The 13017-nt window shown below is 47.9% G+C and overlaps 1 protein-coding gene across 1 annotated transcript in view; it reads right to left on the bottom strand.

Annotated features, from left to right (window-relative positions):
• PPM1L (protein phosphatase, Mg2+/Mn2+ dependent 1L) overlaps positions 1-9944 on the bottom strand; it is a 68902-nt gene extending 58958 nt beyond the window's left edge. Inside the window, exon 1 of the mRNA XM_050308032.1 lies at positions 9403-9944. Coding sequence (XP_050163989.1) covers positions 9403-9801 — 399 coding nt within the window. The 5' untranslated portion in view covers positions 9802-9944. The remainder of the gene's footprint in view (positions 1-9402) is intronic.
• Between the last annotated feature and the right edge of the window lie 3073 nt (positions 9945-13017).

Here is a 13017-nt window from a genome sequence, read left to right as displayed (position 1 = left end):
TTTGTTCCAGTGAGAACACTGGATGCTTTCAACTGCACAGCCAGAAGAGGTGGCAGCAGCTTGTTTTCAGGCAGACCCCCAAATTTCCTCTCTTTGTCATGGTTCAGAGTCGGCTGCATCTCCAAGGCTGCTCAGCTTCAGCTCAGCCTCATTTAATCTCAGTTGAAGGAGAACATGAGCTGTAACACAACCACCTACATCAACTGCAGTCCTACAGATATCCTTGGTCAGTTTGGCACCTCCCAGTTAAAACCACTTTGGGATTGTCTCCCTCCCAGTGTTGCTGCCTCTCTCCTCCTTGGGAACTCCAGTCTGCTTTTGTCTACTCTGCACTTACTGTCCTACCCTTCCCTGTGTGATTCCCCTTTCCTTCCACACCAATAAAGGTCCAAACTTCAGAAGATAAGGAGTAAACACCTCATGAATATATTGCTTTTGTTCAGTGGGATCGTTCAGGCTCTTGCCCAACTTGCCCTCTTCTCCACAGAAATAAACCCACTGGAACCACATCCCACATAAGTCAGTTTAAAAAAAAATAAAAAACCAAACCAACATTAAAAGCACTTTTTACATCCTACATAGTGTCCTGTAAGTCTCTAAAACCACTTGAATAATAAAAAGAAAGCTGAAAAAAAAATAGAAAAAAACCCACAAACATTCACACTCAAAAGCAGGAAAGTAGATGAAAGCTCAGGGGTATAAACATCAAGAACACTAAGGAGACAAGCATGTTTCATCCTCCCCTTCCTCCTACACCCACACTCAGTTTTCATTCCTGAAGCACAGAGGCCCTGGATAGAGATTTCATTTCATGCCAATCACAATCAGAGATTTCAATGCCTGGGTTTCAGTGTGTGTTTGGAGGAAGCTCATTTTCCAGGGGAAAAAAAAATACACCTGCAAATAAATCATGCTCCCATTTTAAAATGAAGTTTTAAAAAGTGGCAGCCCCAGGACTGTATTATGGGCCAGGCACTTTCACTCAGAAGAAACGTTTCATGCCCTCCAGCAGTTTCCCATCGGGAAGGGGATGAAAAAGTAAAGAGATTTACTGCATTAAACAGAGTATTGATTGAAAGCGGCGCTGTACGACAGCTCCAGCTATTACAACAGAGCTTAATAAAATCAAATGTTTACCCCTGAAGGGGACTTGGAATAACAAAAATAAAAATAAAAATAAGACTTTTCAACGTTTATGACAACGAGAAAATTTGCAAGGGATAACGTTTTAGTGCTGAAAGTAAACGAAAATAAAGGGTCATTTCTGCGGGGGCAGCTTTGAGGTTTGCCCACATGTCGTGCCAGGGCTAATTGTGGGGTGACTTAGCGGTTAAAAACACGTCCTTTGATTGCCTGGCTGGAGATGTCAGCTGCTCCCACAGCTGGGAAGCAGCACAAGGTCGGGGATGATGAGAGCTGGGGATGTTTCAGTATCACAATCGATTTGTCGGAGCCGGGGGATGGCTCTGGGGGCTGCAGTGATGCTCCTTCCCCTGCCCTGCTCCACCCTGCTCATCACAGAGCACCCTGCTCATCACCCAGGCCCTGGCCCAGCTGCTCTCCTGCGATGACTTTGCCACAAGAGTAGAAAGAAAGGCAGATTTTTCCTCCATCCAGATTATCTGATGACCCTGCAAATCACTCCAGACCTGAAAACCTGCTCTTATCAACTACTTTCTGGGACTCTGGGATCTTTCTCTTCTTTCTATTTCCTGAATGTAACCAAGATATTTCCCTTGTACCAGATCAGGAAAGGCCTGGTGTGGTAGATGGTGTATTTGCCATTGAATGACTTTTCCACAAGACTAGAAAGAAAGGCAGATTTTTCCTCCATCCAGATTATTTGATCACCCTGCAAATCACTCCAGACCTGAAAAGCTGCTCTAAACAAGTCCTTTCTGTGATTCTGGGATCTTTCTGTTCCTTTTATTTCCTGGAAGTGAACACAATTCCCTTGTATCAGATCAGAAAAAGCCTGACCTGGTACAAGGTGTATTTGCCACTGAATGACTTTTCCTCAAGAGCAGAAAGAAAGGCAGATATCACCTCCACCCAGATTAGCTGATAACCTGCAAATCACTCCAGACCTGAAAACCCACTCTTAAGACTCTTATCAAGGACCTTCTGGGACTTTGTGACTCTGGGATCTTTCTGTTCTTTTTATTTCCTGAATGTTATCAAGATATCTCCCTTGCACCAGATCAGGAAAGTCCTGGTGTGGTAGGAGGTGTATTTGCCATCTAATGACTATTTCACAGGAGTAGAAAAACCAAGTAGATTTTTTTTCCTCCATCCAGATTATTTGAAGGCAAATCACTCCAGACCTGAAAACTGACTCCTAACAAGTCCTTTCTGTGATTCTGGGGATCTTTCTGTTCTTTTTTATTTCCTGAATGTAACCCAGATATTTCCCTTGCACCAGATCAGGAAATGCCTGACCTGGTACAAGGTTTATCTGCCATCTAAATATCAGGTCTCCAGGCATGAATGAGCAGCTGTTTACACTACAATTCACACACCCTCCCCAGCCTTACTTACCCTGAGTATTTGTCAGCATTTTGGCATCTGCAAACCTTTTTTCTTGTAAGCTGCGATGCAATTTGCATGTTTTTAAAGCTTTGCTGCTTTCAAATGACATCTCTACACTTGGCACCAGCTTTAAACTGCTTTAATAAAACCACTAGAAGTGTTTAACAACAGCTAAACGGGAGTAAAAGCACACAAAGAGCCCAAAAGGAAATCTCCAACTTGTTGCAATCCAGAGGGGTGTCTTTATGGACATCTTTGTCAGGATGGAAACTTCCCTTTGGAGCTGCCTTATCTGTAGTGTTTGTTGCTTTTTGACCTTCAGGGCGAGCTGAAAGTCCACAGGGCTCCTAAAGACAAAGGGTCATTAAACCTTCATGACCTTCTTTCACACGGGAGATCTCCTGGAGGAGCCAGAGGAACTGGTCTGTCCAGCTGCACTGGCATCTCATAACAGGCACTCATGGTGGATGGTGCTGATGGAGCCCAATTGGAGCTCCAAAAGCCTGTTCTAAAGGACACAGAGCCTCCCTCCCACCCAGTCCCCATTCCAGAGGGTGGTGGCACAAAGGATGGAATGTGCTAGCAGGGAGCACCTTGTTGAGGCACAGCATTCCCTGAATGGATGAACGGATTCCACAGCTCACTGGATGCAAAAACTTGGTCACCCAACTGCCTGGACAGCAGGGACACAGAGCAGGGGGATGGCCCAAAGGGTGGGTGAGTTCACCTAAACTTCGAGGCTTTAACAAATACTGCAGTGAAGAAGTGGAGCTGCAGCTCTGCAGATCACTCCTGGATACAATCACAGCCACTGCCACCCTCAAATTAGTTTTGAGAACTCTCCTTTCAAGGGCACAGATTCAAAGCAGAAGGAGCATACAAGGATTTTGTTCCTTTTTCCAGATCCATCAGCACTTCTGTGCTGCGCTGAAGCAAACCTTGAACCTTGAAACCCAAGGAACAAGAACGCCACATACCCTTGGGTCACCTTTCTTAGTCTGGTTTGGGTTGGAAGGGACTTTAAAGACCATCTCATTCCACGGGCAGGGACACCTTCCACTAACCCAGGTTGCTCCAAGCCCCATCCAGCCTGGCCTGGGACACTTCCAGGGATGGGCACAAAAGCTGGCTGATGGCACACCACAATCTCTCTCATTTCTGAGGAGATCCAAAGGCTCCAGAGGCTGGGAAAGGTGCAGTTTCCCTGCTGTGAAGGCAATACCTTTGTGCTGAGGAAGGCACCAAGACAGGTCAGGAGAAGAGTCCTGAGAAGAAGGGACAACTCAGAGGTGCCAGATGCAGTGCATGGGAACCCTGCCATGACCACGGGACATCCCTGCAGTGCCAGAACTGCTGCAGAAAAACTGCTGCCACCGGCAAAACCCAGAGAGCAGCAAAGCAGAGCATCCCCACAAAACACCGCCAGGAGATTGTTTAGAAAGTGAAGCTGCCAGAAGCCAAACCTCAGTTTTAAGGAACAATTTACACCATAAATATTTGGATCTGTAACAACAAGGGAGGAAGGAGAAATACTACTCTGCTCCAAAAGAGCTACTGGAAGCACGACGTTCGAGGCAGAGCTGGAGCAATCTGCTGTTTTAACTAAGCCCTCATGACAGAGGAGATGAATTTTCTTGTTCTCTCACATTATTAAACACAAAAATGTCCCAAGTTCTTGAGCTACAGAACAGAATTGATCAAAATCCCGCTGCCTTAAAACCCTATCCTCCCCATCCACAGAGATGGAGCAGCTGCTGAGCATCGACCACACACACAAACGAGTCCTGTGGAGCTGAGTTACTCGAGTTTACGGAGAAACTTCAATGACTTTCATGATCTGAAAGCATCTACAATCAAATCTGATTTAATTTCGCCGGTGGCAATCCGTGTGAGCCCAGACACGGCAGCACCAATTCCAGCAAAGCTGGCGAAACACGCTCAGAATTAACTGACTTTTTGATTTTTATCAGGATTGAAAACCACTCGATCCCACACCCAGCGATACAGCCCTGAATGGCAGCAATTAAAACTCCCTGCTTCCAATTACTGAGTTTGACACCATTTTAATCAATTTTAAGTCACAGTTTTGTGCAGCAAATGAGCATACAGCTTAGCCCTAAATCAATCAGCATGGTTTTGTGGGGCGAAAATCATAATCCTGGAACGTGATACCCAGGAATCTAAACTTGCATAAACCAAACAAAATGACGGAAATGTTCCTATATATCACGTTGGCTTATGTTTTAGGCCACTGGAGTGGAATTTATAAGCAGATTTGAGTCTTGCCTATCAACATGACCTCACCTATGTAAATATTTATTCAAACACTTGGGCACTTTGCATTAGAAACCAAAGGAAATTACTATAAAAGGAGAACCATCCCGGCAGATTCTTCTTAAAAGCTGCAAAGCCTCAAAGACCTCACCTTCCAACAAGGCTCTAACACCCAGAGAAACTCAAAAGCTGTTGTTTGATTTATTCTTACCTTTCATAAAATCCCAAGCTGTTAATCCTTAATGGCCTTTACTCAAAAGCTTGATAGATAAATTTTCATCTCTGAGATAGCTTACGTAGTTTGGTAGCAAAGGAAATGGTTTTGAATTAGAGATTTAGGGGGGAAAAAAACCACACAAATTGCCAAATTGTCAGCTTTCTCTTCTTTCAACACAGCATAAATTCCTTCTGCTATAAGGAGAAACTAAGAAATAAGGGAAAAACAACCCCAAGCACCTGGATTTTAATGCAGAGCAGGTTTATTTAAACACAGCTGGCACGGCGCCCTGCTCTCCAGGCCTTACCTCAGCATTCCCGTTTCCATAGTCTCAGACAAGGCCTCCTAAGGACTCTCACCATTATTTTCTGACCTTTCCCTTTTTTTTTAGTGGTCTTTGTAAGTTAATCAGTAACCAGAGACTTCTGCCAGCAACACTTGGTGCTGCTGCTTTCAAGGTCCTGTGAGGCGCACAGAGCATCAGCCACTTGCAGCCAGTTCTCTCCCTCCACATCTCAGCTCCACAACCTTCCCCTGCCCTGGGAATGAAAATTAAAAGGTGTATTTCACACCCCACAGCGTCATCTCAGCAGCTCTAAAACCCAATTAGATCATGCAAAAAAAGCTCTTACCTACACCTACAGATCATAAAGGACAAGCCTTGCCACGTTCCTGTTAAGGAGGTTGGAGGGAAATAAAAAAGGGAGGTATATTTTATGAGACAGTTACTGAGCTTTAATTTCCCCCCATCCTTACCCACACCCATTTATGACTCCAAACAAGCACAGGCAGAATAGGAGGTACCATCTATTACCATAATTATTTTTAAAGCCTTCACCCCACCGGGTTAGGAACAAACAATGATATGCAGCAGAGCCATAACCATAAAACTGCAGATGGTAGCTGAGCTACTTTGTTTTTGTCTAATACTGAGATCTCATTAAACTGAGTGCTTAAACCTTAAATATTTGAGAGTCAATGCTAGTTAAAATAGTTAAATCACTCTGATTAAGCACCCTTTGCTCAGCTTTCAAGCTCATGGTTATTTGGTCATTTATGGAGTTTTGACGCTGCTCCATCTTCCAGCCTGGGCAGCCCTAAAATTTCTAAATAAAGGAAAAATGGAAATGGGGAGTGAAAGCACTCAAGCCACCTTAGAGCCTTATAAAGAAGCTGATGAGAGAACAGACAAATACTTTGTTCTCTTCTTTTTTTTTAAAGTTAGATCACCTTGAAAGCTTTGGCCAAAGTCATTCAGTGAAATAACGGGCGGGAACTTTTCTACTTCTTCGACCTCCACCTGGTCTACAGAATAATAATAATAATAACAATAACAACAATAACAATAATTATTATTATTGTTATTGTTGTATTTGTAGTGGTTTTGTTTTTGTTGTTGTTATCTTGAAAAAACAAACTAATGTTTTAGAAAACACTGCACTACACACCCATGTATCGACTTTTATCCCTGAAATATCCCTGCCTTTACCAAGTAACTGCAGCAGCAAGACCGGATTCTAAGCAGCAACACAGAGCATTAATAATTATTTTTGCTTACTGCTTTCTCCTCAAGCCACCCCCAAAGTTCAAGTAAATGGCTGCCAACCGACCCAGGCCAAAACTGTAAGATGGGAGAGGAAAAGGCAGAAGGGAAAAGCAGGATTTATGCAGAATGCTGGGGATGTTGAAGCAGAACTCAGAAATCTTCCTAAATCAGCACTGCACAGTAATTCATGTTGCTTGCATCACGCTTCCCCATCCTTCCCCTTCAATGGGATATGGCAGGAAGTAATTAATGGAGACTCACTCCCTTGCATAGAGCTGGAAAGAATTAATCCAGCATCTCATTTGTGGCATTGTCTGTTTGGAAAAACAATCTTTTTTTTCCTGCATAGCACAGTTTGTTTCACACGTTAACTCCAGGGATTAGCAGTTCTTTCTTCTTTAAATACACATAAAGAAATTTAATGGCAGCCCGCATGGAAAATTTAATCTTCACAAGGGCTTTGCTACACATGTAGATAAAGTCTTTTTCACAGAGTCTTTTATCTTTTGAAGAAAATAAAGATAAACTAAGACATACAAACCCCCAATTCAAACAGAGACCTGAAATTCAGTGTTATGTACTAGGGATTAAATAAGAGCAATAATTTTTGTTATTTCGTCTCCTTCCTGTTTTCTACTCAAAACCACAAAACCTGCTTAGGCTAAACCCTGTCTTCTTTTTTTTTTTTCCTTTTGCTGCATGCACAGCACACATCTTTTGCTCTTCTGATCAGTTCTACCTAAAATTTAAAGCTAGAAACTAGTTCGAGTTTAACTTATTTTTATGGGAGCAAAGGCCATTAAAAACACTTAGGCTTCCATTAGAAGGATGAATGAGATGCTAGATGGACACATTGATAAAATACTAAATTTAGGGAGATTTGAAGAGAGATCTGTAGAACCTTTTACTCCTAAACCCCTCCTCTATGAAAGCCTCATACTTTGCCACTGAATCAATCGGAACAAGTTCTGAGGGAGCAGAACACAAAAGGCAAGCGAGCTTTCCACACGTTGTCATTAACACAGCCCATAATTCCCAGATCCACAACAAGACAAGCACATTGTTATTTAGTTATTCCCTGTGCTAGTTTGGGGATTATTTAAAGCCCCGAGTTTGCAATCAGGTGTTGGGCAAGAGACACGCAGGGCACACAAAATTCACGAGAGGCATCAGATGCCCCTTTCACACCACCCAGTCCAAGCGGGTGTCTCTCCCTTCCAGCTGCAACACCCCCAGGGTTGGTCCTGTTTAAAAACGCCACGCACACACACACACAATTCCCACGAAGTTGTTTTGGCTGCTGAGCTCCAAGGCAGCTCGCACAAAGGGGAAGGAGGCAGAAGGCAGAGCATCAGCACAAAGGAGCCAGCTGTCCCCAGCTCGGGGCTAATCTCCCTCCTGCGGGAGCCGCTTCGGGATGGATAAATACCGGCCCCTGGATTCCTCGAAGGCCCAGGGACAGCAGGAGTGGCCCGGGAATGCCAGGAAGAGCTGGCACAGGCGTGCCCCGGCCGAAACCAGGCAGAGGAAGGAGAGCAGGGGTCAGTCACCACCAGCGTTTTCACGAAGCTGACAATTTTCGGTATCCACGGCGCTCGCGTTAATTTAAAGGGGGCAAAACGCTTGACACAGTAGGAGCGGCAGGACAGTCCCGAGTCCCTTCAGAGCCTTTTCGACCCCGTGCCTACGGCCTGGATTTTCCAGGCGGCACTTCCAGGTTTAGCGGGGCAGCTGCTGCCATCCCTCTGCTCCATTAATGCCTGGTCACTGCCAGGGCTTTTCTAGGGAGGACTTTGACTCCTTGAGCTGGGAGAGCAGCTGGGGGAACACCCAAGCTCTCTCGCTGCCTGAACCCTCTTTGGCAGGGCATTCAGCCGAAAAACTTCCATCATCAGCCCAAAACCCGTGAGGTTATCTCACGCCATCATAACGCTTGCTAGAGCTAATTTGTCACTCAAGGACAAATTCTTTGTCCTTTCCCACAGTTACGAAACGTGTGCTTTGTGCCATACAAAAAGCTATGTGGCAGCACCACATCCTAAACGCAGAGGAAGCTGCAGTTTCAACGTCTCTCATCTGTCATAAATGAATCACCCCATCGAGCTGGAACACCGATTAATTGCACAGCGCGACACCAAGGAAGTCGCCCTGCCTGAAAAAGTTAAGAGGTTAAACACCACGAAGTTTCAAAATGACAGTTTTCCTGGCTTTCCACTAGGGAAGGGACAAGTGCAAACAGCACAGTTGTAATGACATAAAAAAACTACACACAATTCACAAACGCGATGCTCAGTCTCGGCGACTCAGCTCCTCGCTGGAGAGGGAATTACTGGGAAGGCACATTTTGCACACACAGCCTGCCTTCAGGAGCAGCGCTCTGTAACCTCTGTGATGAGCCCAGCTCTGTCAGGGGGAGAAACCAGGCCGGTGCCAAAATCACATCACACCACACTTGGCTGTAACAAAAGATGACTCCGGGGAGTTCGTGCTCATCATCGTTATTCCACGCACGTCAGAGCCACCTCCAACGGCTTTCACTCCAATTAAACCTTTACTACTGCAAAGGGCAAAGGGGGGATAAACACATTTATACCGTGCTGACCGTGGAAGGGGCAATGAGAGAGAAAGGCAATGGAGTATTTCATGGTCCTTATTTAGAGACACCCCCTCCTCCAAAAAGCAAGGGAGCCCCCTCCCCTCAGTGTCTCAAGACATCTCAAGATCATCTCAAGATAACACACCCCTTCCTTGCCCTGAACCGTCCTCCCTCCCGCACGCCCTTTTTTTTTGTTGCTGTTTTTTGTTTGTTTTTTTTTTAATCCATCTGAGCACTTGCCTCTCCTCCGTGCCCATCAAATATCCCGAAGATGGAGGGGTGAGTCTTGTTCACCAGGTCGGTGATCACTTCGAACCTGTCCTCCATGTGGTCCCTCCGGCCTTGGATGGAGTAGACAGCCACGTTGTGGCTCTTGAACTCCCAGGTCTTGGAGAACTCAGCGTCCAGCACGTCCAGCCCCCCGAGCCTGTCATTCTGCATGATCTCGGCCACCTTGCCCTTCACCATCTTCACCGCGTCCCTGCTGGACTTAACAATGGTTTTCACCTCATCCGTGTGGAAGAAATAACTCCACAGGGCCAGGCTGATGCACAGCAGGAACAGGGTCTCCGGTCTGAGCAAGAAGTAACGCATGATCCGACCCAGCAGAGACAGCAAAGTCATGGTATCCTCTATCATTTATTATCGCGACAGTGTATCCCCACAGCATGCACGGGGCGGCTCCGAGCCGGGCCGGCCGCTCAGCGCATCCCCGGCGGGCGGGCAGCGCCGAGCCCCGCGCCCGCCGCTCCCGGGAGCCGCTGCTGCCGGGGATCCGCCGCTTCCGGGATCCGCTGCTGCCCGGGATCCGCCGCTCCCGGGATCCGCCGCTCCGGGATCCGCCGCTTCTCGGGATCCGCCGCTCCCCGGGATGCACCGCTCCCCGGGATGCACCGCTCCCCGGGATCCGCCGCCGCTGCCAGGGATGCACCTCTCCCTGGATCCGCTGCTCCCTGCGATCCGCCGCTCCCGGGGATCCGCTGATGCCCGGGATCCGCCGCTCCCCGAATCCGCCGCTCCCCGAATCCGCCGCTCCCTGAGGATCCGCCGCTCCCTGGGGACCCGCCGGGCAGTGGCCCCGCGGAGCCGGGCGCGGGGGCAGCGGGCCCGGCGATGGGCGATGATGGGCGATGATGGGCGATGATGGGCGATGATGGGCGATGCGCTGAGCGGAGCCCTCGCCGCGGCCGCCGCGGCCCCTCCGAGCTCCGCCGCCCGGCCCCGCAGCGCTCGCAGCTCGGCCCGGGGGTGCGTGGCAGGGCCGGCCGCGGTACCTGCGCCCCGTGCGCCCGGGTGTCCCGGGTGTCCCGGGTGTCCCGTGTGCCCCGCGCCCGCCGCCGGCCCTGCCTCCTGCCCGCGGGCGGAGCGATCGCCGCCGCCGCCCCCGCCGAGCCCGGGCCCCGCCCCGACACTACGAGTCCCGGCGGCCCCCGCGGCGCCGCGCCGGGGAGGGGAGGGGCGGGCGGGGCGCGGGGGACGCTGGGACTCGTAGTCCCGAACCCTCGTGGAGCTCCGGGATCGATGGCAGCTCACCAAAGGAGATGGGAGGAAGGGAAGGGCCAGGGGAAGGAAGGGGAAGGAAGTGTTTCCTCAGCGGCTGGGGAGGCCCTGGCACAGGGTGCCCAGAGAAGCTGTGGCTGCCCCAGCCCTGGAAGTGTCCAAGGCCAGGTTAGAGCAGCCTGGGCTGGTGGAAGGTGTCCCTGCTCATGGCAGGGAGTGGAACTGGATGGGCTTTAAATTCCCTTCCCACCCAAACCATTCTGGGATTCCATGATAAGCACAGTCAGTTGTTGCTAGAAGAGTGAGCAGTTAATGTGTAAAGTTGACAAGAAACCTAAAATCTTACAATATGTTTGAAGAGCGTTATAAAAATATTTGTTTGTTGTTAGTATGTGTTTGTTTTCTGTCTCATGCTCATTCTTTAAACTGCATTGAGCTCTGCTCTAAGGCTTCCCCATCCCTGGCAGTGTCCAAGGCCAGGTTGGACAGGGCTTGGAGCAACCTGGGCTAGTGGAAGGTGTGCCCGCCCATGGCAGGGCGTGGCACTGGATAACCTTTAAATTCCCTTTCCGAACCATTCGATGATTTTTCCAGAGGATGTACTAAGTTTGCAGATAACACGAAGCTGGGAGAGGCTGCTGAGTCCCTGGAAGGCAGGAAGACCCTGACAGAGAGACCTGGACAGATCCGAGGGCTGGGAATCACCAACCATGGGAAGTTCAACGAGAGGAAGTGGCAGATTCTGCCCCTGGGATGGGGCAACGCTGGATGTATGGACAGACTGGGAATGAGAATCTGGAAAGCAGAGCTGGGAAAGGGCTCTGGGAGTGCTGGTGGGTGCCAGTTGTCCCTGAGTCAGCAGTGCCCTGGCAGCCAGGAGGGCCAAGCCTGTCCTGGGACATCAGGGAGGGGATTGTCCCGCTCTGCTCTGCCCTGGGGCGGCCTCACCTCAACATTGGGGCAGTTTGGGGGGACACAATGGAAGGGAGAGATTGAGCCATTGGAGAGTGTCCAAAGGAGGCCACGAGGATGGGGAAGGGCCTGGATTTGAAGGCGTGTGAGGACACTGAGGGCACTTGGTGTGTTCAGCTGGAGAAGAGGAGACTGAGGGGAGACCTCACAGCAGTCACAACATCCTGGGCAGGGCCAGAGGAGGGGCAGGACTGAGCTCTGCTCAGGGGGGACCAGGGACAGCACCCAGTTTTGTGTACTCATAAAACTTCCAAGAAACATAAGGCTAAATGAGATAAACAAGTAGCACCAATGAAGTGATATTTTTCATGTTAAAAACCACGTAGCTAATGATTCTAATAACACTATCTATCTCTATTGTGGCTTCTTTTAATTCTATTTGATTTTATGTTTTAGGAAAGAGAAAATAAATATGAAATAGGGAGAATACTGATCACTGCCACCTGCTAATTATTTATTTAATCCTCATTTTAATGCAATATAAAGGTGTATGTACTGTCAGGGAACAGTGACTCCTGTGCAAGTCGTGGTTCGCTGGTGGCAATTTGAATTCAGATGATGGAATTGTGAAGTGAAATGAAGTGGTTTCAGGCCAGAGAGCACACAAATCACTCTTCCAGCCACCAGCAGCATCTCCTCCTCATTATTTCAGTTGCCAAGGCCTCGTATCCATACACTGCCCAGCGATTCTCTCCGGGGCTGAATCTTGCACTGGTTCCTCCATCAGCTCTTCCCAGCCAAGAAACAGAACTTCAGGATGCAAAGACATCCTTCTGAACACTGGAAATCAACACTGAAAACGTCCTCAATATTCGGGATATCAGTTGCTGTTTAATTTGGGGTTTGCTGGGGGGGGCGAGCTCAGACTTTTGTTCATTTGTGAAAGGAAGGAAAAGCGATCTCTGAGTCAGCTCCAGGAATAAACTGAATAATTACCCACGAGGTGATAATGAAAAAGTGGAGAAAGCATTTCTTGCTCAACAGCTCCTCCTCCTGCTCGCACGGAGCGTGAAGTGATGGAGGCATCATTTGTTTGCTGATTTTGGCTCCAGAACCAAACAATCTCTTATAAATAAACATATATTCATTGTCTGTTTAGTTGTATTATACATAGAAATAGGGTGTGTTGCCTGATATGGAATAAAATTGAAAATCTGGGGTCCAAGAGGAAAAATCATAATTTTTCCTTCATAGGCAATTTTTGTGGTACCCAGAATTAGAATAAAGAATGAGATACTGGAGAAAGCTCTCACTATTTGCACAATACCACCACTGTTAACACTGTCATTGCTTGATTATATTAAAAAAAAAAAAAATCCAATGGTTTTCATTGTAAGGAGTCTCATTTTGTAAATATATTTATGAGGATAACCTAAATAATAA

Source organism: Myiozetetes cayanensis, unplaced genomic scaffold, assembly GCF_022539395.1.
Source record: "Myiozetetes cayanensis isolate MyiCay16 unplaced genomic scaffold, myiCay2020 scf13, whole genome shotgun sequence".
NCBI lineage: Eukaryota > Metazoa > Chordata > Aves > Passeriformes > Tyrannidae > Myiozetetes > Myiozetetes cayanensis.
This window is presented reverse-complemented; position numbering and strand designations above follow the sequence as displayed.